At 40.9% G+C, this 27,060-nt stretch overlaps 3 protein-coding genes across 8 annotated transcripts in view; 2 read left to right on the top strand and 1 right to left on the bottom strand.

Moving 5' to 3' along the window:
- Positions 1–1,611: 1,611 nt before the first annotated feature.
- On the top strand, positions 1,612–7,347 carry ptger4c (prostaglandin E receptor 4 (subtype EP4) c). The gene is made up of 2 exons (XM_088320173.1): positions 1,612–2,448; positions 5,144–7,347. Exons 1-2 carry the CDS (start codon positions 1,612–1,614, stop codon positions 5,705–5,707), a joined length of 1,401 nt encoding a protein of 466 aa, XP_088176299.1. The 3' UTR covers positions 5,708–7,347.
- A 3,507-nt stretch (positions 7,348–10,854) lies between these two features.
- LOC148376602 (uncharacterized) overlaps positions 10,855–27,060 on the top strand; it is an 83,396-nt gene continuing 67,190 nt past the window's right edge. For 4 of the 6 annotated variants that reach the window (XR_015852182.1, XR_015852181.1, XM_088348945.1 and 1 more), the window contains exons 1-3: positions 10,904–10,986; positions 13,447–13,538; positions 26,935–27,035. Coding sequence is in view for 3 of the 6 variants with exons in the window: in XM_088348945.1 (XP_088205071.1) it covers positions 13,482–13,538; positions 26,935–27,035 (158 nt within the window). In the remaining 3 variants the exon portion in view is untranslated. Of the gene's footprint in view, positions 10,987–13,446; positions 13,539–26,934; positions 27,036–27,060 lie in introns of all 6 variants that reach the window. The other 2 variants (XR_015852183.1, XM_088348961.1) reach the window with 1 other exon arrangement.
- Positions 14,080–27,060, bottom strand: part of LOC148376603 (uncharacterized) — a 54,532-nt gene continuing 41,551 nt past the window's right edge. The window contains exons 3-5 of the mRNA XM_088348934.1: positions 21,099–21,163; positions 19,985–20,189; positions 14,080–17,710 (exon numbers count right to left, since the gene is read on the bottom strand). Coding sequence (XP_088205060.1) covers positions 17,220–17,710; positions 19,985–20,189; positions 21,099–21,163 — 761 coding nt within the window. The 3' untranslated portion in view covers positions 14,080–17,219. The remainder of the gene's footprint in view (positions 17,711–19,984; positions 20,190–21,098; positions 21,164–27,060) is intronic.

The following is a 27,060-nucleotide window of genomic DNA, read 5'->3' as shown; positions in this document are numbered from 1 at the left end:
ATGTTTGATGTTTGATCTTACATTACACATAGTCCAGTGTTTTTCCCGAATTGCTCAGTCCACATATTGAATGGATTTGGGAGTACAGTCCATAAACATGCCCGATTAAAGTCACCGTCGACGATAAAGCTCCGTTGGGGTGTGCAAGCTGCTGTTTATTGATAGCAGCGGGCAGGAGATTTAGCGCTATGCTAACGTTAGCATCCGGTGAAACGGTTAGCGGTGGAAAGTAAACTGCAAACACAAAGACCACAGTTAACTCTCCCGGTGCATAGAAGTGTCTGCACGATACTGCTAGAAACTCCATATCGAGTGAGCAGTGTGTGTCAATGGTTCGGCTGTTATTGTAGCGCGTAGTCTCCAATCCCTGTTTTTACCGGAGTCACCGTCTCGTTCGAGCTGGTGATGTAATGCGGCGTCGGGAAAGCCAAGACTCCGTGATGACAAAAGTACTCCAATTCCGGACGTTGTTGGTGGCGATCCGCAGCTCAAAGAGATCAAAGCCAGGAGAGAAAGCTTACCACGTGTTGTGAGTCATCATTTTATTCATATTTAGTTTCTTTTGTCTTTTAATAAAAGATCTCTTTGATCTCTTTGATCTCCGGCAAAACTAACATAAAATGGGACAGAAACAAAATGAAAATAAATCCAAACAGTTTGCAACATCATTTTTGCCATTCCATGTATTCCGTTACTCCCCAAGCCTAGTCATTTTATTCATACTTAGTTTCTTTTGTCTTTTATTAGCATATTTGGTATTGGAGTAATCCAAAAGTAATTGAAAGTAATCCAGTTAAAGTAACCCTACCCAACCCTGTATATAAATAAACATGACTTGACTTGACTTGACTTAATGTAGCGGAGTAAGAGTACAGTTTCTTCTTCACAAGTCTACTCAAGTAAAACCAAAAAGTCAAGTGGTTTAAAAATACTCCTAGAAGTACAAAATGTCCCAAGACGTACTCAAGTAAATGTAACTCGTTACTACCACCTCTGGCTATTCAGGGTTGGGTAAAGATTCTTTAACTGGATTACTTTCAATTACTTTTGGATTACTCCAATACCAAATATACTAATAAAAGACAAGAGAAACTAAATGTGAATAAAATGATGACTCACGACACGTGGTTAGCTTTCTCTCCTGGCTTTGATCTCTTTGATCTCCGGCAAAACGAACATAAAATGCGACAGAAACAAAATGAAAATAAATCCAAACGGCTTCCCAACATCATTTTTGCCGTTCCATGTATTCTGTTGCTCCCCAAGCCTGCACAAAATTGAGTCATTTTATTCATATTTAGTTTCTTTTGTCTTTTCTTAGCATATTTGGTATTAGAGTAATCCAAAAGTAATTGAAAGTAATCCAGTTAAAGTAACCCTACCCAACCCTGCCCACAGGGAGCGGATGGCGCGCGCACGCACGTCACACTCCTGACATCAGCGCTCCCCTTTAAATGCCCGCATCGACTGCGAGTGCGTAAAAACACCAAGTGAGCTACAAAGTCATGCGCTCGCTTTCTGTTGTGTATTTGATATCATTCGTGGGGTTATTATGCGATCTCAAAATTTAAAACTCTCCCACGCCTATTAACCCAGTCCCCCCCCCCCTGAATGACAATGAACGACACCATCGCGTTGGGCCCGAACGCATCGGAACCGGGTTCGAACGCCAGCGTCTTCCCCGCGCTGAGACTGGAGCCGCGCTCCTTGGTCACCTCCGCCACCATGTTCGGCGTGGGCGTCCTGGGCAACGTGATCGCCGTGGTGGTGCTGTGCGTGTCCAAAAAGGAGCAAAAGGAGACCACGTTTTACACCCTGGTGTGCGGCATGGCGATCACCGACCTGCTGGGAACTTGCTTCACCAGCCCGGTGGTGATCGCTACTTATGTGGCGGGACGCTGGCCCGGCGGTGCGCTCCTGTGTCATTTTTTCTCCTTCTCCATGCTTTTTTTCGGCTCGGCCGGAATGTCCATCCTGTGCGCCATGGCCGTGGAGCGATACCTGGCGATCAACCGTGCGTATTTCTACTCGCAGCATATCGATCGGACCATGGCTCGGTTTGCGCTCCTGACCGTCTACCTGGCCAATATGGTGCTGTGCGTCATGCCCAGTTTTGGCTTCGGCCGGCATGTCAGGCACTTCCCGGGAACTTGGTGTTTTTTGGACTGGAGGGCGGCGGACCCGTCCGGTGCTTGTTACTCGCTATTGTATGGCGGGGTGATGCTGCTGCTGATCGCCGTCACGGTGCTGTGCAACCTGGCCGTGTGCAGGTCACTCGTGGGGATGAACCAGAGGACCGGGATCGTCCGGACTGAGGTGTGCGAGCAGGGCGGGTCGAAGAAGCGGTTCCCGCGGTTGCAGTCGGTGTCTTCGGCGGCGGAGATTCAAATGTTCTGGTTGCTGGTTTTCATGACCATCGTTTTTCTGGTGTGCTCGATACCTCTCGTGGTAAGAAACAACTGTTTATTTGGACACCAATAACTTTTATTTACTTTTAATTGATGCATGGCACAGTGCTCTGGTCATAAGATTAAATCCAGCTACCAGCCTTTCTGTGTGGAGTTTGCATGTTCTCCCCGTGCTGGGTTTCCTCCGGTGTCCTCCCACATTCCAAAAACATGCATGTCAGGTTAATTGACCGGTCCAAATTGTCCCTAGGTGTGAATGAGCGAGCGAATTGTCTGTCCCTGTGTGCCCTGTGACTTGCTGGCAACCAGTTCAGGGTGTCCCCTACCCACTGCCCGAAGATAACTGGGATGGGCTCCAGCACCCCCGCGGCCCTAATGAGGATAAGTGGTGCAGATAATGGATGGATGATGCATGGCACAGTGCTCAGGTCATAGGATTAAATCCAGCTACCAGCCTTTCTGTGTGGAGTTTGCATGTTCTCCCCGTGCTTGCATGGATTTCTCTAGGCAGTCTGGTTTCCTCTGACATTTTAAAAACATGAATATCAGGTTAATTGGCCGGTCCAAATTGTCCCTAGGTGTGAATGAGCGAGCGAATTGTCTGTCCCTGTGTGCCCTGCGACTGGCTGGCAACCAGTTCAGGTTGTCCCCTGCCCGCTGCCCGAAGATAACTGGGATGGGCTCCAGCACCCCTGCGGCCCTAATGAGGATAAGTGGTGCAGATAATGGATGGATGGATGATGCATGGCACAGTGCTCAGGTCATAGGATTAAATCCAGCTACCAGCCTTTCTGTGTGGAGTTTGCATGTTCTCCCCCTGCTTGCGTGGATTTCTCTAGGCACTCCGGTTTCCTCTGACATTTTAAAAACATGCATGTCAGGTTATTTGGCCGGTCTAAATTGTCCCTAGGTGTGAATGAGCGAGTGAGTTGTCTGTCTTTCTGTGTGACTGTCTGGCAACCAGTTCAGGGTGTCCCCTGCCCACTGCCCGAAGATAGCTGGGATGGGCTCCAGCACCCCCGTGACCCTATTGAGGATAAGTGGTGCAGATAAAGAATGAATGATACATCTCAAAGGATCTGTCTAAAAAAAGTCCATAAAACGATCCCCCAATAGGGGATTTTAATCTTCGTATGCTTTCTTTACTTAGTGCAGATTCTGTCAAACTGTGCACCCACACATCAGTTTGAGTATTTTGACACCTAGTGTTCAAACATTACATTGCAGGTTTTTAAAAAAACAAACAATAATAATTATTTATCCTGCCATGTGATCTATGAGCCACTCTGGTTGGAAATTCTGAGTGTTGGGTTAAAATATATGGGTAACACTTCGCACACTGGTCAAAGGATGGAGTCAATTCCAGCACGTTTTATTCTTCTAATATGTATAAAAAATATATTTTGAAATGATGATGCACATATTTAAATGATCTTGGAGCATTCTCCTATCCATCCGACTTTCTGACTTTCGCACGTCCATCCAACCGCCTAGTAATCCAACCATCCATCCAATCACCATCCATCTATCATGTAATTTACTGGTCCATTTTTCAGTTCATCCATCCATCCAGCTAGCCAGCCAGCCACTCATTAATCAATCCATTCGTTCAGCCGTTCATACATCAACCCATTGTCTAATCTACCCGCCTGTCTGTCTGTCTGTACGTCCGTTTGTCCCTCTGTTTCACTGTCTCCCTGTCTCTGTGTCTCTGTCTATCTGTCTTTCTGTCTGTCTGTCGTGTAATCTACCACCTGTTCAACCATCCAGCCATTTATCCATCCACCCATTGTCTAATCTACCTGCCTGTCCGTCTGTCTGTCCATCCGTCCGTCCGTCCCTCTGTTTCTCTGTCTCCCTGTCTCTCTGTGTCTTTGTCTCTCTGTCTGTCAGAAGTGTAATATACCACCTGTTTAACCATCCAGCCATTATCCATCTTTCCAGCCATTCATCCATCCACCCATTGTCAAATCCATTCTCCTGTTCTGTCTGTCTGTCGGTCTGTCTGTCTGTGTTTGTCTGCCTGTCTGTCTCTTCTGTCTGTCTCTCTGTCTGTCCGTTGTGTAATCTACCACCTGTTTAACCATCCATCCATCCATTCATCTCTCCATCCATCCATCCATCCATCCATCCGTCCAGCCATCCATCCACCCATTGTCTAATCTACCTGCCTGTCTGTCTGTCCATCCGTCCGTCCCTCTGTTTCTTTGTCTCCATGCCTCTCTGTCTCTCTGTGTCTTTGTCTCTCCGTCAGAAGTGTAATATACCACCTGTTTAACCATCCAGCCATTATCCATCCGTCAAGCCATTCATTCATCCACCCATTGTCAAATCTATTCGCCTGTCTGTCTGTCTGTCTGTCTGGCTGGCTGGCTGGCTGGCTGGCTGTTTCGCTGTGTTGCTGTCTCTCTGTCTGTTGTGTAATCTACCACCTGTTTAACCATCCATACATCTATCCATCCATCCATCCATCCATTCATTGTGTAATCTACCCATACGTTATTTCATCCATCCATTACTACCACTGAAAGGCTGCTAACATCAGACTCCCCTCACCCCAACCACCACCTCTTTGTTTTGCTGACTTCCGGCAGATGCTGTAGGTCCCTTAGAACACAGACCAACATGCTCAATGACAGTTTCTTCCCCAGACAAAACTGTAATAAAGCATATATATTTACCTTGTGTCTGTACATCGCACCCCCTCTTCATCTGTCATTCTTGTCACGTCCCAGGTGAGAATCTTCGTGAATCAACTTTATGACCCGGCTTATATATCTGCCGGAGGGAAGCCCGACTACCGCAGCGACTTATTGGCCATCCGCTTCGCCTCCTTCAACCCCATCCTGGACCCGTGGGTATACATCCTGTGTCGGAAGAACCTTCTCCTGAAGGGCTGCGGGAAACTGAAGCGAGCGCTCACTCGTGCCAAAGAGAGCAGTGGAGAACACTTGGCCTGGATGGGAGGTCAAGATTCCCCCCCGTCCTTCAACACCAACGACACCAGCTACGCTTCCATACGCAGAAACGACCTGGGGCAGCCTGGGGCCGCGGCGTCCTTTACCAATTTCGCCATCAGCCACGCTTGGGAGTACGACACAGCTCGGGTTGACTTCCACCCGTTCGGAGTGGAAGCCGGGGTGGTACCCGGAGGCGAGCAAGAAGATGAGGCCGACGTGAAGAAAGAGTCGTTGAAGGCCTCACCTGGAACGGCGACTCCGGGGCATGTCAGTCGTGGAGAGTTGGTCACCTGCATGTTTAGCACCACTAGTTCCTGTCAGTCCATGAAATGTCTCTAATGCAGGGTTTTATATTTTACAATCGGGGGAAAATGTGATGGCACACATAGTGAACATCCCGTCAATACACTCACAAATTTTATATTATATTCAGGGTTGGGTAGGGTTACTTCAACTGGATTACTTTCAATTACTTTTGGATTACTCCAATACCAAATATGCTAATAAAAGACAAAAGAAACTAAATATGAATAAAATGATGACTCACAACACGTGGTAAGCTTTCTCTCCTGGCTTTGATCTCTTTGGTCTCCGGCAAAACGAACATAAAATGCGACAGAAACGAAATGAAAATAAATTCCCAACATCATTTTTGCCGTTCCATGTATTCCGTTACTCCCCAAGCCTGCACAAAATTGAGTCATTGTATTCATATGTCAAGCAGGACGGAAGGAAAACTGAGATCACTTGCACTCGTTTCTTGTTTTTTATTGGAAGGAAGGAATGACAAGACGTGATTCTTCGATCCGTTGTTTGACGGATGGACGAAGCTTGACAGGCGGGCGAAGGCTTGGCGGGAATGGTCGCGGACAGGCGGTGTCGTCGTGTTCGGAAATGTGGTCAGGACTCAGACGGGCAGGGCAGGTCGTAGGCAAATTCGGAAACGGGTCGGCAACGGAGATCAGGTAGAAAAACAGGAGGCAGGCAAAGAGTCGTAGGTATGAGCTTTTTGAGCAGATGGCAACAGATCGCATAGTACAATCAGACAGCTTGTTTCCGGAAGCTGAGGATTTAAATGGACAGGGTGCGCCAATCAGCTGTCCTGGCTGTTGGCGCCAAATCCTGAGCACAGGTGTTCCCGATCCGGGTGATTGTGAGATCATATTTAGTTCCTTTTGTCTTTTATTAGCATATTTGGTATTGGAGTGATCCAAAAGTCATTAAAAGTAATCCAGTTAAAGTAAACCTTCCCAACCCTGATTATATTGTACGAATGGGAGGAGATGGTTCAAAGCACTAAACAAAATTAATTTTAAAATTAGTCTACTTATTTTATGTATATCCCTCAGTGCCCTTACATAAGGAAGACGTTTTAGTGGTTGACTGAGCCTAGTTTAACCAAGTCAAGTCAAGTTTATTTGTATAGCCCTTAATCACAAAGAGTCTCAAAGGGCTGCACAGACCATCAATTATAGCAAACTACAGACTATTATGACACCATCCCCTGATCCAAAACCTACATAAGGGAAAATAATACACAGATATTGTCAACATAAAATATAAGTTATTCATGTGCTATAGAATAGAAGTGTGTTTTAAGTTTAGATTCAAACATTTCCATAACCCTACTTCTAATAAAAATAACTTGGTAATAACATAATGATAACATAGTAATAACATAATAAGGTAACAATTTATAAATGCACTTCGAACTAGTAGTCCTCCTCATCACTATCAAGCCGTTCTCAGTTTTAAAAAGGTGGATTATCCCTGGCTCAAAGCGTGATTATGTTCCTATACTGCCACCTAGCGTGCTAAGAATATATAGTATTGTTAAATCTTGGCCCTATGGTAATACAGTAATTATTTTTGGTATTATTTTCAGAATCATTTTTCATGTTTCACAATGAATTAAATTAATAATATAGTGAAATAGGAACAATAATTCTTAAAATATTTAACAAGAATTTAAATTTTAAAACGATGTTAAGATATATATAGTATTTCATTTTTGTTTCACCATAACAAAATATTGAAACACTTAGTGCAAATGATATTAAAGAAATAAAAATATAATAAAATGACAAGAAAAATCCTTATAATGTTTATCATAGATTCAATTTCAAAATTAAATGTAAATATAGTAAATTATTTTATTTTTATTGTTTCACTGTGAAATAAACAAAAGTTTGGTAAATACTTTGTATAAATCGATATAAAAAAGGATTATAAAACAACAAAAATCATAAGATTATTTACTAAAATTAGAAATTGAATAAAAGATTATAGAATTTTTTCTATATTTCTTTTTTCATATTTCTCTTTTTTAAAAAAAGAAATATATAGTAGAATAAGAACAACAGTCCTTAAAATATTTGGTATAGATTCACTTCAGGAAATACTGTAAGTTTAACATATTTGCTATTAATAAAATAATAGAGCGATAAAAAATGTAGTTACATATTTTTTTCGTTATTTCACTTTAAAATAAATTAAAATGATGCTAAAGTCAAGAAGTCTCAGAGGGCTCTACAGACAATACTCAGACATCAACATAAAATATAGGTGATAACAAAATGCCCTTTTGACAGTTTCCTGAAGTCAACATCATTCCTAAATTAGTGAATAGAATTTTTATTTAAGCCTAGATTCAAACAGTTCCAGTTCGAATCTCAGGGGGGAAGAGTATTCCACAGCACCGGGGCCCGAATTGAGAACGCTCTCAAACCTGCGGATTTCTTCTTGGCTCTTGGAGTCACAAGTAGACCGGCATTTTCAGTGTGAAGGCTCAGGACCGGAACATATGGCAAAATTAAATCTGAAAGATATGAGGGAGCAAGTCCATGCATGATTTGGTATCCTACCAACAGAACCTTAAAATCACATCTTAAGCTAACAGGGAGCCAATGCAAGTTAGCTAAAATCGGGGTCATGTGATCAAACTTTCTTGTCTTAATTAAAAGCCTCGCTGCAGCATTTCATACTAGCTGCAGGTTCTTGATTTTGGACTTGGGGAGACCGGAGAGTAGGGCATTACAGTCATCGAAACGGGAGGCAATGATACATTAGAACAACATATATGGAATATTTACCATATTTCAATTGTTAAAATTCTGGAATTGCTCATTGAATATTGTTATTTAATTTCAACAGTGCGATAAAAAAAAATTCTGGTCTCTTTCATCCAAAACTCTGCATTCGAGGTCCTGAAAAGAACGCTTGTAACTTCTGTGCCAATTTCCAAGCATGGAAATGTGAACATTAATTTTATACCCCATGGGTACATCATGTTAAATTGTACCGTGATTGTGTGTATTTTGTGTGTAACACAAAGCATGGTTGTCCTTTTTTTTTTTAAAAAAAACGTTGCTGCTAACCTTCTCTGTGCAATTAACAGGGACAAGTGAATGTAAAACAAATGGGTCTGTTTTTATAATCCAACTTGCTGTGTTTTTATAAAATATATATTAAGAAAAAATGTTCTTCTGTGATAGTTGTTGAATGTAGGCAAAGAAATAAACGGGGAGTTTCCAAGTTGTCGTGTTCCTCCCATGTAGACACTAGGTGGCGGTACAACACTTTTTAAAAACACTCTACGATCGTGATATGAATAATAAGAAGTGACATCATTTCTAATGAAGTAGCACCACCTGGCAGTACATGCCCAATACACACCACAGGAAATGGTGCCCTGAGAACCCTAGTTAAGGTTAAGGGATCTACCAACCCACCACCTACAGTGTTGTATGTTTGTACATATTTTGTTGTGCTAAATTAATAACGCTTCACAATAATCATTACACTCTATAGCAGGGGTGTAAAAAGGCCAGATCAGGCCCGCTAAGGGATTGAATCCGGCCCGCGAGACAACGCTTAGAGAAGCACAAGAGAAAAACGAGGTGCAAGTTGAAATATGTCCACTTGATGTTGCCAGAGCCAGGTGCCTCTCACAACCGCTGTACTTGTATTTCTTTCTCTCTCTCTATCTCGCTCCTGTCTCTCACCCGCCCTCTTCCTCCCTTTTTCTCTCACTCTCTATCTCTCTCTCTCTCTTTCACGCTCTAACTCTCTTTTTCTCTTTTATTTGTTCCTCTTTGCCTCTTTCTCTCTGTGTCTTGTTACCTTCTTATGGTCTGTCTTCCTTTTTTCCCTTCTATCTCTCTTTTCTTTCTGTCTCTCTCTCTCTCCATCTCTCTCTCTCTCTAGTTTCCCCCTACTCTCTTTCTCTCCTTCTTTCTTTCTATTTCTCTATGGAATTATTTCTTTTGCTCTCTTTCTTTTCCCCTCTCTCACTATTTCTTGCTTCTCTCTGTCTCTCTCACTGTCACTCCCTCTCTCTTCCCCCCCCCTCTCTCTCCCCGCCCCCCCCTCTCTCTCTTACATCCTTGTCTTCTCTCACTCTATTTTTCTCTCTCTTTCACTCTCTATCTCTCTTTTTCTTCTTCTTTGTTCCCCTTTGTCTCTTTCTCTCTGTGTCTTGTTACCTTCTTTTGGTCTCTCTTCCTTTTTTCCTTCTAGCTCTCTTTTCTCTCTCTCTCTCTCTCTCTCTCTCTCTCTCTCTCTCTCTCTCTCTCTCTCTCAAGTTTCCCCCTACTCTCTTTCTCTCCTTCTTTCTTTCTATTTCTCTATGGAATTCTTTCTTTTGCTCTCTTTCTTTTCCCCTCTGTCACTATTTCTTGTTTCTCTCTCTATCTCCGTCTCTCTCTCTCCCTCTCTCTTTCCCCCTCTCTCTCTCTTTCTTCCTCCTTTTCTCTCACTATTTTTCTCTCTCTTTCACTCTCTGTTTCTCTTTCTCTCTTTCTTTGTTCCTCTTGGTCTCTTTCTATCTCTGTCTTTTTACCTTCTTTTGATCCCTCTTCCTTTTTTCTTTTTTTCTCTCTTTTCTCTCTGTCTCTCTCTTTATTGCTTTCCCCTTTTCTCTTTCTCTCCTTCTTTCTCTCTATTTCTCTTTGGATTTCTTTTTTTTTTGCTCTCTTTCTTTTCCCTTCTCTCTCTCTTCTCTCTCTCTCTCTCTCTCTCTCTCTCTCTCTCTCTCTCTCTCTCTCTCTTTCTTTGTCCCACCCTCCCCCTTTCTCTCCCTCTCTTTCTCTTATTTCTTTCTCTTTTTTCCTAACTCTCTTATCTACTAGTACGGCCCCCAAGAAAATTTTTGTTTTATCGTGTGGCCCCCGAGTTAAAATGAGTTTGGCCCCTGCTATATACTAACACACAACTATAGACATTCTTCTTGTGTAAAACAATAAATTGTGTTCATATTTTATTTTATTATCCTCATTCTGCACTATGTTGCTGCTTATTTCGTTGCACTATATTCTGACGTGCATACAATTAATGTCAGTCTGTAACAACTACCTTGTAAATATTACCTATTCATCCCAATATTATTTTCGATCTTACTTTCTTTTATTATATTTTAAGTCTTACATTACTTGTTTTATCCAATTCCGTTTTAAACAATATACGCTGACAAATAGCAATATTTACATGTAATTAACATACATGACCATTAGTCACCAATCGAGCTATTGCGCATGTGCCAATTCCAAACCGGAAGTGCAGGATTGATTACTGAACGGGCTCGACGAAATGGATTCCAGCGATAAAACTACAAAAATCAGGTAATATATACCCTAAATAATATACAAACTAATATATTAAATATATCTTAAAAACTTGAATTTAGTAACATTGGCATAAATGCTACGAGCAACTTGCTAGCTTGCGACGCTAACGTGTTGAGCTAATCGTCCGACACCTGCGATTTAGCTTCATTAGCTTAATTAACGAACTTTTAAAACCACTTCTAAAAACTATGAATAATTTTAGTTTTTTTCTTTCGTGAATAAAATTCTCTTTTTAAGAGTGTATGGATGTAATGTGTAGTATTTATTTACACTTTTTGTTAAGTTGTGTGGCAACTAACCTTCTACAGTCTCCTTCCCTGGTTCCCTCCTTCTTCACTCCTTCCCTCCGATTTACCCATTTTCTGTAGTATATTATTTAAACTTCTATTTATCTAGTTGTAACTTGGAAAGTACAAACAGTAAATATAATTCAACTTGTGTTATTATTTTGCCGTAGCGACACCAACAGTCTTGTTTACATAACAGTAGATCCCCGGGATACGGCATCCCGCCTTACGACGTTTCCACTGTACGGTGTGGAATAGGTGTTTTTTGCCCCCTCTTTACGGTATTTTCCTTACTACACAGTATTCTTAGTACCCCAAAACATACGCAATATAAACTTTGCCGTGTTCATATGACTGAGTAACATCTCTGCTATTGATCAAAGTCAAATATAATGTTGGTTTGCGTCATAGCATAAGACAATATTCTCGACTGGATTACTTCCCACAATGCTGTTCTCTTTTTTCATTGAGTTAATGTTGCGTGCCGTGTATAGACCTTAGAATACTGTATTTTTCATAAACTATTTCATTCAATCTAGGGCTGCACTAACAATTAATTTCATATTTGATGAATGGGTCGATTATTTTTTTCATCAAGTGATGAATCGGATTTCTAATTTCCCTCCTATTTATTCAAATATTTAAGTTCTGGAAGGATAGACAACAGTGCACAAAACAAAATAATCTATGATAAAAAACAATAAAAAAATAAAATTGTTTGTCCATTAACTTAAATGCAAAGAAATGTATGCTATACATATGCAAATATGTAAGATATTGTTTCCTACCCCCTTATCTACAGATATACATTAGGATTTAAAATCCATCCATCCATTATCTGCACCGCTTATCCTCAGTAGGGTCACGGGGGTGTTGGAGCCCATCCCAGCTATTTTCGGGCTGTGGGCAGGGGACACCCTGAACTGGTTGCCAGCCAATCGCAGGGCCGACAGGGACAGACAATTCGCTCGCTCATTCAAACCTAGGGACAATTTGGACAGGCCTATTAACCAACATGCATGTTTTTGGGATGTGGTAGGAAAACGACGTGCCCGGAGGAAACCCACGCAAGTACGGGGAGAACATGCAAACTCTACACAGGAGGTTCGACCTCAGAACTGTGCCGCACATGCTAACCACTGTGCCGCCGTGCTGGGAACAAATCATCATACATCAAATTATCATACAAAACAAAAAAGAAAAAGCAATACATTTCAATTTGTGTAGATTTTTTTTAACCACAAAATTAAAATAATAATCAAAAATGTAAAAAACACTTTTCAAAATGTTTGCATCCACCCATTAACTCCGCTGTACCAGCTCAAGTTACGTTGCAACAAAAGGTAAATAAAATGTCATTTTGCCGTTGAATTGACATTATGTTTTTCGATCATACGCACATATGTGACAGAAAAGTAATACTACTATATACTATTTTGTTATTTTAGGAAGGCATTAGATAATTACCATAGGTTTCTATCCCCTCACTACACAGCAATTTCCCTTTGTGATCCCCGCCTCAGAAGGAATTAATATTTTTATCCTGGGGGTCCTCTTTACATTTAAATTGCTGTCTTGGGCACATTACAATAACATGGCAACGCAGCAAGGCTTTAATCTGATTGGACAAAAAAAAGATATTTTTTATTCTGCAATCTGTAGTAAAAGAGGATTTACATGGAGAATACATGTTTTTTTTTTAAATGAATTTATCTATGCGAATGTACTCTCAATCACAGAGGGTGGTGCTTTAATAATCTGCAATAATACTGCAATATACTTGAGGAAAGGAAGCTGGGGGGCTGTAATAGAGTCAATTTTTGCATGTTCTCAATTTTTTCTTTAATTGTAGGACGAAATGGGTGGAGTAAGTAAATGACTGTTTCAAATACAGTGGAAATGCCAACTCAAACCCCCAAAAATATGAAAAAAGAAGCAGTTTGACAGAGGCTGCATTCATGATTTCGGCCAGAAGATGGCGTCAGCGAGTAGAATATTTTGAACTGATGGACACCACCTATAAAGTATACAAAAGCTGATCGTCAGGGTTGGGTAGGGTTACTTTAACTGGATTACTTTCAATTACTTTTGGACTACTCCAATACCAAATATGCTAATAAAGGACAAAAGAAACTAAATATGAATAAAATGACTAAATTTTGTGCAGGCTTGGGGAGCAACGGAATACATGGAACAGCAAAAATGATGTTGCCGGAGATCAAAGAGATCAAACTCAGGAGAGAAAGCTTACCACGTGTTGTGAGTCATCATTTTATTCATATTTAGTTTCTTTTGTCTTTTATTAGCATATTTGGTATTGGAGTAATCCAAAAGTAATTGAAAGTAATCCAGTTAAAGTAACCCTACCCAACCCTGCTGATTGTTTATTGGCTTCTGAGTGTCACGTGACACTTTAAGTGGCAGCTATATTGGTTTATAAACAAATATGGAAAAAATGCAACTACAAATCGATCCGCGTACTTTATACGTTTAGCCTGAAGTAGACTACATACTAGGCCAAGCTGAGGATGATTAAACACATAAAACACCCATATACCTGGACATCTTGGAGTACTTAGTCTAAACCTACTTGTATGTAGTCTTCGAAACCCCGTCTAAATTTATATAAAGCGGACCGATTCGCTGATGCATCTTCTTGCCTTTTCACTTGTCATCCAATCAGGCAGCTGCTTAAAAAGTCACGTGACCCTCGGAAGCTTCTATTTCAACTTTATAGCTAGCTGCCATTTCGTCAATAACGAGGCTCAAGCGTGTAAGGTACTTTTAAGCTGGAGTATTTATTATGCACACAATGTCATTCCACCGGATTTGCGGTGAAGCTTTTATCAAGGTGTTGCTTTTACAAAAAACAAAGGATTGGGAAATTGAGCCCTTGCGTCAGCCTCAAGGTCTGGCTTCTGTTTGTTTGTTTGAAGAGTTGGAACGCTCCGGAAAAAGATTTAGCACCTTTACAAAATATGTACATTGTGATGAGCAGAAATAACGTGAGATCTGATTTCGGTAATAAATAGATACACATCTACGATACAGAGTGGAATAAAACAGCTCTCGAAACGAAGCTATAATAAATAAATAATTTATCAGAAATAAATATATTTTACTCGTATACAGTAATACGTGAAGATGCATGGCATCCATTGGGCCGAGCTCACTTGAACGTTGAACCCATTTACTTGTTGTTGAACTTCTGGGAAGAGCCGACACCGCCGTTATGTAGTAAATATTGAACGTTGGAGCTCGGTCCGTTTGCTTGTTTTTCCGAGATCAACGCTCGCTCCGTTCCCCGAAAACGGGCAGTCTTTGAATTGGACCGGCCATGTTCCCCTTGTCCGTTTTGTGAGTCCGCACCATGCATTGAGCGAGGAAAAGGGTCGGCTCGTAACAAGGAATCCTTATGGCTTTATCGTGGCCACCTGTGGAGAGCACTCGGGGATTTGGAGTATGGTACTAGTACGCTCTTTTGTCCTCACCGGTAAGACAAAAGAAAAGAGGGTCTTTTTTTTTTCGTGAGCATTTATGCTCTCTGGTAAACAACTTTGGCATATTAGGTGAATCATTATTCAGATACTCGGAGCCTGAACACAGATTTGAGAAGGAAATGTTTTTGAGGAGTGTCTTAGGACTGACAAGATTGGATAGATTCAGAAATGAAATTGTGAGAGCCAGAACTGGAGTAGTCGTGGAACCGAGCAAGCGTGTGGATAAGAGAGTACTCGGTTGGTTTGGACACATGGAGAGGATGGATGAGGAGCGAATGTTGAAGAGGATCTACAGAGCAAAAGTAAATGGAAGGAGACCAAAGGGAAGGCCGTGATTGACGTGGATGGATGGTGTTATGAGTGCACTGGAGGAAAGAGCTCTAAATGTAGTGGTAGTTAGAGCCCTTGTTGGTGATAGGAATGACTGGAGAGGTGTTGTGAAAGAATAGCAGGATGTTTGGACGCGTTCTAAGAGATGGGCAGGGCACCCATATGATGCGGCAGGGGTAAACCAGTGAAACCTGTCTGGCCCTGCTGTTAAACAGAAGAGTGTGTTGTGTCACCCTGACCCGAGTGACATGGCCGCTTTCTTGTGTCCCGTTTCATCTGGAGGGACGAAAGCATGACCAACTTAGGTGCCGAGGTGCTTAACTTGTTTGGGTGTTTGGGCATTTGGGTTGACCATGGTCAAGTTTTTGTGTGTTTTATACTACTTTTTTCTTTTCCTTGTTTTGTATACGTGTTTGTCTTGCTGTCGGTCACCCCTCTTGAGGGATATGACCAAGATAGAAAGATAGATGGATTATTGACATAAACATGAGTCGTATTTGAAAACTTCATGACACAAATGCCACGAATTTAACTACTAGATGTAGAATTGAGATGTTTACTGTGTTACTAGAAAATGTATCGTGTTAATAATTTTTTTCCATACAGTATTCCCTTGACTTTTGCATAAATGGTTTCCACAATGTGGATATTTACCTAGAAATGGATTGACCACGAAAATCGAGGGAATACTGTGAAACAGAAGGCGTTTTGGAATCTACTAGCCAGGTCATTAGCTACTAGGGCATGCCGCACATCATCAATTGGGGCCAGATATGTTACTTCTGCACTACAGTTGTAATCTAGTTAGACTTAATGATGTGGTGGCTTTGCAAAATTGGCTCTCAGATTGAAAAATACAGTATTCGTAACATTTTAGTCATTGTACTAGTATGCCAAAGTCACTAAATTGCTAATTCAATAAAACTCGTCTACGTAAACGGATTTTGGTCTGACAGTTAAACCTTTTTATCAGTCCAACACAAATGTCCTTTTAATTAAAAATACTAGTAAAATACAGATTTTGTTTTAACTAGCACATTGAATTGGGTTGCAACTCGCTAGCGAGGACAAACAGCGTACTAATAGATAGAGGATTGCAATAATGCTCAGACAGCGTTTGTCTTAGGCTCCGACCTTTGAACCCCTAGTCCAGTGATTCCCAACGAATGTGCTATAAAAGATAATCAGGGAATATATTTATGCCATTAAATGACATAATTGACCTGTGTATCGTATTTTGTAATACAATACTCTAGAAGTGCGTTGGTTAACACTGGCCTAAGATCGGTTCTTCAATGACAGTGGTCGGCAAAGTTTTCTGAACCACTGACCGGTTTAATGTCTGACTATATTTTCCGGCCGGCCAGAATGACAACATCATTAATTATAACAGTAACATTAATAGTAATACTAAGAACACGCCCAAATACAATAATCACTAGACGACTAGAGATCTAGTTGTCATAGAAAAAGGTATTCTATTTTATTTCATCATCACACTATGTTTACTCAGGGTACCACGTCGTACAACGTTGTATTGTCTGAACTCTTTCCCATAATGCGCCTTTACAATGTTGTACAATGTGGCAATGTGAGTAAGAAATAGTGTGATGATGAGATCAAATCTCATGCTTTTTTCTACTACAACAAACCTTTTACCTGTCGTCGATAACCATACTAGCCTAGTGGTCAGTATTTGGTGCTCCCCATGCAGCGTTCTGGGTTCGATTCCCTTTCCATCCAATGCTGAGCAAATAAGGTCAGCAACATTTGTTGACTGATCAATAATTGATCAATTATGGTGATATACTGCTGTAATACCTTGCCGTAACGCACACCCGAACTTTGAGGTTTTTCTGGCTGAAAAAAAAGGTTTGTGTAGTTATGAATAAATACAATATAAGCCCAGAAATAATTAATCGTAAAAAAGATTACAAATATAGTAAAAAAATATATGAATATATACAGTTTTTCTGTGTGGCCCGGTACCAGTCAGGGGCCCAGTTTTTGCCGACCACTCTTCTGTGACTGTAAAAAACAAACATGAAGTGGCCTTCATGCCTGTTAGTCCTTGGTGCTCCCACGTGACCAATCCCTGGGTGAGACTTCTTCAGCCCATGCAAACGCAGCTAGCGGCAGATAAGGACTGTATGGTCCTCCACGTGGTCTGAGCGTCCATGAAGGACACGGGTTCGTAGCGCTCGGGTCTGCAACACGGGTGGTTGCTGACCTTGCGGGAGGTACGCCGCGGAAGCGAACCGTTGTGCAGCAAGGCTTTCAAGGCCAGGTCGTAGTTAGTCCTGGACGACTGGCAGGAGCCCACGCAGAACTTAAAAAGGACGATCTCGTCCGAGTCGAATCCGAGTCCCAGGTCGCGGACTTTCATCTCTCGCTTCTCAACGCGGCAGTCCCGGCTGCTGTGTTTGGGTCGCTTGTTTTTGCCTCGGCGTTTGGCGTCTTTTCCGCTGTCCTTTTCTTTCTTCCTTTTCTTCTTCTTCGACGATGCTTTCGGTTGAGATTCGGAAGGGTCCGAGGAGCGGGGGGTGCGGCCGACCCAGCGGGCGCTAGGATGGTCGTCCTCTTCGTTGACAACAAAGGGGTCTGAAAAGGGCAAAATTGGGGTTGAGTGACTGTAGGTCATAAACAACGATCATGGAATTGGTGTTAGTATACATTTGCCGGCTGTAGTTTCCCCTCTATGTATCAGGATTTGTACATTTAAATTTATTTATAAAAGCTACTAAGGTGTATAACTAAGATAGTACCACTTGATAAAAATAGTGATATATTTTTACTACGCAAAGGCATGTCTATTGTAAATATTTGAGCACTTGTATAATGATTAGTAGGTACATATTTACAAAATTAACACATAAATAATCATCTGCATTTTCTTCAATATCTCTGTCAGTGTAGTGGTTATCATAAAAATGATTTCTCATAGTTATTAATGATTGACTGATGGGTTTTTCAGGGCGGATACTGATTTTTAGAATTAAGAGGATGCCGATAATCGCTATTTGAACCCAATATTAATTTGCTGTAAAAGCTCAAACATTGGTGTAATAAATTTATAATAATGCAATAGAAACACAAATATTTGTTATACATTCAAATAAAATTGAAAAAGCTCTCTGAAAGCCTTTACAGTGAATCAATTATAATGTTAACACAACTAGCATGACTAATCTTTCACTTAAACCAAAAACTAACAGTGCAGGAAATAAAAATTAGGCTTAGCAGCAACTCGTGTAAAGGTACATAAAAACTTAAATAGCTCCCTGGAATGTTTTACAATAAATACATAAAAATGTCAATAGAACTAACATGACTTAAATTAACTTAAAGCAAAAAGTATTGAAATTTCTACGGAGCTCGTGAATTAAAAAGTATAAACACTCCTGTTTTAAAGCCAGATTGAAGAACTAACGTTATGTTAACAGCTAATCACTCAACCTTCCACTTTTGTGTGCATTTTATGCCTTCTTTCAATCACAAACATACACGCTTAATTGACAAACTAATGTTGTGATAAGAGCTAATATATCAGTCTCCACCTTAACCTGCTTCCCTAAATAAAATGTATTGCACTTTTAATGCTATCTCTTAATCTCGCACATGCACACACACACACACACACACACACACACACACACACACACACACACACACACACACTTTTCTATCACGGAATTTTAAAAATCTTAATATTATCAGTTGTCTTGATTCGCAGGCACGAGTTAGCAGAGCTGCCGCTATAACATTATTCTTCCTGCTTCAGTGGCTTCGCCTTCGGTCGCTTATCCAATCAGAAGCCGTGGGGTGGGTATCGTCCGAGAAGAGGGAGCGGTGCTCGGCTGCATCTGAGACTAAATAACCCAGTTTTGAATATATTTGAGCAGCCGAGAATGCCTATACTGATATCGTCAAACCCTGTCCGATAATTTGTCGACCCCTAGATGAAAGTGTTGCCTTTAATGCTACCTTTTGGGGACATGGTTACCAAATCTTTTTAACGTAAACAAATCAAGACATACAAAACTCTTTGATTTTGCACTTAAAAAAAGCTATTTGGTCGGTTATTGGTTATTGGTCTCAAGATGCAGGGTTGACTTGCTTACCAATATTGGTAAGAAAAAAAAGCTATCCCTGTCTTTCTTTTATAACTGAACATTTTATGTAATATTAACAAAACAAATGTGTGATAATTTTGTTCTCCCATAACTCGTCCCAAAATAGTAACACACACTGATGATTGTTTTCCAAATTAAAAGCAAATCACCAGTCATGCCAATACTTTTTACTGCAAAATTAATATCTTTTAATCCTGGCTAAGAAACGTAATATGGGTCGATTAAATGTAAAAGTTATTACCCACATGAGTGCACACACCTATATATCATTTTCTGAAATTACTGATAACAATAAGGTATTTAACACAGTATTTGACTAGACAGTCATATAATGCCAGACGATAAAAATAAACAAATTGTAGCTTGCACGTGAAAAAAGATTCATCTCCGAAATTCAATTTAGATTGTTCAGCATCTAAATTGTCTCTCCATGGTTTTTTCAGTTTTTTAAAGAGTCACTGTTTTTTAAATCTTTCAATATTAAATATAATGTTGGTTTAATGGAAAAATCTAAATTGTAATTTTCTTTCTTAATCTTAAATGTATGTTTTTCACATCACAGCAACGATATACAAAACTTTCTAGAAGCTTAAATTAACTATTAAATGAATAAAGAATGCGTATTTCTCATTATATAAAGGTATCTAAGAAATTAATCGAAAATAAAAACAAATTAGATAATCGATTGGTTGTCCATTAATTGATCATTTCTTGTTCACACAAAATTTAAGAGCATCATTACCATACAAGAGATGCCAAGGGGAGTGTGAGTTGCGATCATATTCCTGCTCTTCATCTTCCTTCACTTCACGCAGGACAGGAAGTTGTCTCTCCTGCTGGTGTACCAGTGGGCCAGAGTGACCCGTGTCCAATACGGCCCCGGCCTCTGCTTTGACCTGGGCCCCTTGGACCAGAGGCAATAGAAATAGGAGCACCCACAACAGCACCTATGAACAAAATCAAATGATTAAAACTGTAAAAAGACGTGGTTTTAGGTACAATAAACCCTGGGGTGAAAGACATTTTGGTCTGAAGAGGGATGGGCGCCACCAGGCTCTACTTGCCCAAGATACACCACAGAAAATTGTGCCCCTACGACCCCGTGGTTAAGGGATCCAACCAACAGACCAACCCAAGGGTAGAGCAACCTTGCTTTAACAATGTTTTCAAGTTACAATGTGGAACAATATGTTTTTTCGGCCCTGTTTTCCCTACTATACAATATCAACAAAAACTTATTTTGCGTGCCCAAAACATATACAATTCAAACATTGCTGTGTTCTTCCGTATGTGGAGTTACATCTCTAAGATGCCTGTCTACCATTGGCCGACGTCATATACAACGCCGGTTAATTGGTTTGCGTCATCTTGAAAATGCCGATTAGGTATTGGATGAATTACCTAATGAATAGCTTTCTTTTTATTCAGTTTAGAATCCTGTGTGCTTTGTAAAGACAGCATTTATTTTCTCCTGTATTTTTTAGCTATGGGTCCCAAGGCTTGCAGTGATGCTAAAGGGAGAAGCAAAAATATGATAACCATGATAACTTGCGATTATCAAGAAATACTAAGAAGGCACCTAAAGTTACCCCCACTACAATACATGACTGTAGCCAATCGATGATCGGGCCTAATTTTGAAAACAAGAAAATGATTAAAGCAAACAAATCTCTACTAATGGCTCATAGGTTTCTTTCCCCCAGTGTGTGGCAATATCACTTTCCGATCCCCACCTCAGATTGGGGTAGTGTTGTATCCCAGGGGCCTTTTGTATTTGATTCGTATCATTCTAAATTCACCCAAAATCAATAAATAATCCTGATTTTAATATCAACATTTTGGGGGGGCCAACTCACCTCCGCCAACATCACAGAGGTCGTCTCCGGCTGGTCCCTTTTCTGATTCCGCCATCGAGTCCCACCTGGATGCAATAAGAATAAGAGGGAGTGAGGAACGTGAGAACAAGGCTTCCCTCTGTCAACTTTCCTCCTCCTTTGAAAGTAGTAACATAAACTAAAAGCACAACATGCGGGCCATATGATCGTCTTCCATTCAAACAATTCCGATGCTGTAAAAAAGAAACAAACACACACAAAACAAGCCCCCCCCCCACACTTGTAAATGGCGACGTGTCAAAAAACCACGTCCTCCACGTCGTCTTTGTTAGTCCTTAAAGGACCAGTGTTTACTTCCAGCTAGTGTCGGCTTGTCACGTCCCCAACAAAAGGCAACATCTGCGATATTCTTGTCAGAAGCATTCTTGGCGCGTCATACCCTAACCGAGATCCCGCTTCAGGGAGGTCCCGTCCCGAAAAGCCGCAGACATGCAGGACCGGTGATAAGAGGTGTTGCGGATGCAGATGTTTATATATAGTACGTGCGACGCTGAGGATCCAACCCGCCGCCCGTCCCGTAAATCAGGGTTGTCTGATTGCTTTGTTTGCCCCCCCCCCCCCTCCTCCACCTCGTCATCCCAAAAATGTCGGAGTTCAGCGCATCAGGTGTCAGGAAAGGTCCGGCTCGCTCATCCGTCTTGGAAGTGACACTATTGGTGTTAAGGTCAAGGTCAGAGGTTGACAACTCATTCACAATTCCATTGAGTCTTACAGAGTATGGTTACACGGGACTGGGATGGCAGTTGGATTTAGAATTTAAAAAACTACAATTGTCCTCATCATCGTCGACAACATGGTGTACATTATTCACAACTAGGGGTGCAACTATAGTGGAGGAGGCACAGACTATTGAAACAATTAGTCGAATAATAATATATATTTTAATTTAGCATGAAGTTGATTTAATTAATGCAGCAGTACAGTGGTTAGCGCATGTGCGGCACAGTTTTGAAGTCATGAGATCAAACTTCCCCATGTGGAGTTTGCATGTTCTCCCCGTGCTTGCGTGGGTTTCCTCCGGGCTCTCTGGTTTCCTCCCACAATCCCAAAAACCTGCATTGTCAGGTTAATCGGCCGGTCCAAATTGTCCCTAGGTGTGAATGAGCGTGTGACTTGTCTCTGTGGCTGGCAACCAGTTTGGGGTGTCCCCTGCCCACTGCCCAAACACTGGGATGGGTTCCAGCACCCCTGCAACCCTACTGAGGATAAGCGGTGCATACAATGGATAAATGGACGGAAGATTTAATTAAGAGGCAAATGATAATTAACACAAGAAAAATGGGCACAGTGCTCAGTCAGTAGAGACATCAATGTGGTGATGGTGGTGTGCATTTATATAGCGCTTTTCAAGTCAATGAAGACCTCCCAAAACGCTTTACAATGTGCTTACCCTTTTACACACACTAACTAACCGATAGCAGCATATGTAAATAAACATCCGTCCATTTTTTTAGGGACCGGCAAACAAATAATTTTTTATCCCTGTAAACCAAGAACATGCTCATTAGCTGCAGTAAAAAGAGAAAAAAAAACAGTAAAATGACATATATTGTGTGCTTTTTTTGAAGTACAGTCAGTGGTCAATGCAAAGTCCGTAACAAAAAAAAGTAAAAATTCTCAACTGTCTGAAATGAAACGTTTTAACAACTGACGTTTGCTCTTCGGACTGCATGCATTTAATTTACAATGTTTTTCTGGCACAGTCTGGCATGATGGTCAAAGCTCTCATTTTATAACGAAATGAATAAATGTATACAATTTATTTCATAAAAAGCGTATTGGCTTGAATGTTACTTGAATCATACCGAGGCGAGTCGGACTCTATTTTGTTCAACAGTGCGACGTGCCTTTTCTTTAAATGTTAGTGCAACACCAAGATACCGCCATGATATGCAATCTTTGAATGATGTCCTTTTTTAGTTGCCGTATCCACGTTTTGGTACACGTACTTGACGTTGACACCGTTATTTCTGTATGTTTATGTTACTGCATGAGGCAGAGACACTATGTCGCATTAGCGACTCACCAGAGAACATAATCGTGTAAGCACGTTCGCCTAGCACGCAAAAGGTCCCTCGTTCGAGACCATGTGGAAACACATGTTGGCCTGAAGAAGGATGGGCACCATCAGGCTGTACTTGCCCAAGACACACCACAGGAAATGATGCCTACGACCCTAGTGGTTAAGGAATCTGATTGACCGACCAAGATGCCTCACTATGTTGGAAAAATGTGACTGGTGAAAATAGTCGACAATAAATTCCATTCTTCTATTACAGATTTTTGTCAACAACGTCAACCAATCCATGTAGCTATTCACAAGAAGATTAGACGTGGCACTTATTAAATACTCAAAAGAAAAAAAAGTCATATAAAAAACAAAGGCAATATTTACAATATGGTGCTTGGAGAAGTTTTTAGTGCATCACAAAATACTGCGATGACATTGATCAGCAACATTGTGCAAAATAAAAGAAGTGCAATCAGGAATTCGTCTCAAATTCGTATAAGCGTCTGGAAAGGTTGAAGCACGGGAGGTCTGACACTGATTAATCGTAGTTCCTTCAAATTAAAGCAATTATTTGGTTAGCGTCCATCCACACACTTAAAATGAAATCAACAGACTAATTCTGTTGTGATTGTTTCGAACCATACATTGAGACTTGATTCAAGAAAATAGACTTGTTTGAAAAAGAAGGAAAAGGTTCCGGAGAGGAGAAAAAAAGACAAAAGAAAACAGTTTTCTTTTTTTTTTTCAAAAACAACAATTAAAAGTATATATCATTTCTGTGATATGCGAAATACTCATCTCTAATATTCACTTTTTTTTCAGGAGAATGAAAAAACACTAGTATTCCCTCAATAAGTTATTTATCCTTAAGAAAGTGATGATACAAGATGCAAAATGTCACCCATGACAGTTGCCTCCATGATAAACAGGGTGATTACTCACAAACTGAAGACCAAAGCCGGTTAATACAACCTTGGCCGTGCAGTACAACTGTAACAAATTATCTTGTGTTCTCTGACTTGACTCATGTACATTTAACTAATACTCTTCATTTTCCCATCACAACCCGTCTCAGCTGAAGAGACAATGGCACGGAAGTTCAGCACAATCCTACTTTGGCGGTTATTGAATGAAGTTCATTCAATCCCGCGTGGTTTTTCTCCCCGCAGTGCAGAGGGTTCGTCCCAAGGACAATGATAGAGACAGGGAGGAGCACGGCAAACATAATTCAAACAGACGGCCAGCACGACGGGCCTGCAACCTAAAACCAAAACATGCAGACTCCAAGCTGATTTAACCTTGCGCGTGCTTTCGTTATAACACGCAAATCGTTGGTTTCGGTTTGCGGTTGACCAGAGTGATTGTATCCTCTTATTAGTCGCATATATTAGTGTTTTGAATAGTTTTTTCCTTTTAAGTTGAGCCTTTTTTTAAAAAAAGAATGTTGGGTTCTATTGTAATTGACATCAGAAAAGTTTTCTTGAAAATTAACAGTGCTGCCCCAGCTTTCAAACTCAATTCGTTTCAGGTTGCTGGTCGTAGTCTGTTTTTATTTTTCCTATATGAAATCAACTCGTGAATCTGTTCTAGCACATGTGAAATGTCCACTTTTTTTCAATAAATTTCACGTCTAACCAGCTATTTAGGGCTTATATATATATATGAATAACTAATCAATTTATATATTTTAAAAAAACATTAACATAAACACGTTTTTCTACGGCGGCGCAGTGGTTAGCGCTTGTGCGGCACAGTTCATGTCATGGGAACCTGTCGTGGGTTCAAATCCAGCTCCAGACTTTCTGTGCGGAGTTTGTATGTTCTCCCCGTGCTTGCGTGGGTTTACTCCGGGCACTCCGGTTTCCTCCCACATTCCAAAAACATGCATTTCAGGTGAATTGGCCGGTCCAAATTGTCCCTAGGTGTGAATGAGCGAATGAGTTGTCTGTCCCCGTGTGCCCTGCGATTGGCTGGCAACCAGTTCAGGGTGTCCCCTGCCCACTGCCCGAAGATGGCTGGGATGGGCTCCAGCCCCCCCGCGACCCTAATGAGGATAAGCGGTACGGCTGATGAGAGATGAGACGTTTTTCTACTATTTTATCTATCTATCCATCTACTTTGGTCATATCCCCCGAGAGGGGTGACCGACAGCAAGACAAACACATACAATCACAAAGAAAATAAAAAAGGGAAAAAAATAGCAAAACCACACGCAAACATTTTTGGACCATGGCCAACAGGAATGCCCAAACAAGTTGGGTACCTCGCCATCTAAGTTGGTCATGCTTTCGTCCCTCCAGATGAAACGGGACACAAGAAAGCGGCCGTGTCACTCGGGTCAGGGTGACACAACACACTCTTCTGTTCAACAGCAGGGCCTGACAGCTTTCACTGGTTTACCCCTGCCACATCATACAGGTGCCCTGCCCATCCCTTAAAACGCGTCCAAACACCCCACTATCCTTTTACAACACCTCTCCACTCATTCCTATCACCAACAAGAGCTCTAGCTTCCACTAGATCTTCTACTATTTACAAACCTTTAAAGTTATGTGGGATGATATCTATTTTTTCTCCTTTGCAATTTAAGTATTGCTGGCATTTTCTTCCAAAAAGACCAGTCTCACTAAATTAAACACTTCATGAAAACCTAATTTTTCGGCTTTTATGTGCTGCCGAACGCGATCATACATCTGTTTCATTCGGTTGTTGCATGCCAGAATGTTTACAATGAACTTTTTGTTCACTTTTGGGCTTCTTATGTACAGCTCCGTCAGTTCTCTGATCACTTCTCACTTGAAAACTCTCTCGGTTTAAAGCAGGCTGTTTAGAGGGTTGCAATTCTGTGAAACCTTGATTGAGGGTGAAGCTGATCAAGTTTGAATGTGTTACAAAGCTAAAGCACCACTGAAAAGTATTTTTAATCTCACAATTTTGACATGAACACAATGCTCAAACTATTCTCAAAGGTGAACGCACCTGAAAGCTCACCTTACATCTCTGCAGCCACATGACACTTTTACTTTACATCTCTTGGTCCAAATAGAAATTTGGATCCATCAATGGACGTCTTTCAGACGATTTTGGACTTTGTTATTAGAAAAACAGGGGTCTAAAATAAGGTAGAGTGGAGCAGATTGAACGTGGACCATCTGAAGAAAAATAGAGGCACTGTTGTTTGTAACCCGTCCAATTGTGTCCAAATTTAGTCTAAATATAGTCGCTGTCTTTATCAAGCCATCAAATTAGTGTTATTGTTGTGGTTAACTGGTCCAATGTGGTCCAAATTTAGTCTAACTATTATCGATATTGTTTTTAAATAATCTGTTGTGGTTCAAATGTAGGACAAAGTATTTGATAATTGGGTTATGTGTAGCCCGTCCAATTTGGTATGGATGTAGTCCAAATATAGTTGTTGGAAAAGGTGTTAAATCCAGGATCAGAAAAGAGGTTTTTCATAATCAAAACCATTTTGAGTAGCAATAGAACTTTGCTTTTTAAATTGACCAACACATTCACGTCTTTTAGATGACTTCTGGACGTCTTTTAGACCCCTTTCAAACCCTTTTTAAATAAATCTTTTCACGCCTTGAAATAGACTCCTTTTCATATCTCCCTATTCAATCCAAATAAAGCAATCTTTTGTAAGGCAACTCTGCCGTTTTTTTAGATGTCTTATGGATATCGCATGGACGTCTTTTAGGTGTCTCATGGATGTCTTGGGGATCTCTTTATCCAGTTAGTGCTTAGTTGTTCTTATTTTCTGTATTTTTTGGACTATTACAGTGGAAGGACCCATGCGACCTCACCACGACTTTGGTTCCTGCGCTGTTCCTACACCATTGGACTGTTTCAAGATTCCCTCGGTATACTTCAAAGACCAACAGGTGCGTGATTCTGTGGGAAGCTTTG

This window comes from Urocampus carinirostris, chromosome 1 (genome assembly GCF_059441175.1).
Source record: "Urocampus carinirostris isolate Australia breed hairy pipefish chromosome 1, RoL_Ucar_1.0, whole genome shotgun sequence".
NCBI classification, from domain to species: Eukaryota; Metazoa; Chordata; class Actinopteri; order Syngnathiformes; family Syngnathidae; genus Urocampus; species Urocampus carinirostris.
The sequence above is the reverse complement of the archived record's forward strand: the minus strand, read 5'-3'. Positions and strand labels throughout refer to the sequence as shown.

Bases quoted from the DNA above. Each gene is read 5' to 3' on its own strand.
- ptger4c (XM_088320173.1), top strand. From the start codon at position 1,612: ATGACAATGAACGACACCATCGCGTTGGGCCCGAACGCATCGGAACCG. The intron at 2,449-5,143 runs GTAAGAAACAAC...GTCACGTCCCAG, and splicing joins TGTGCTCGATACCTCTCGTG to GTGAGAATCTTCGTGAATCA.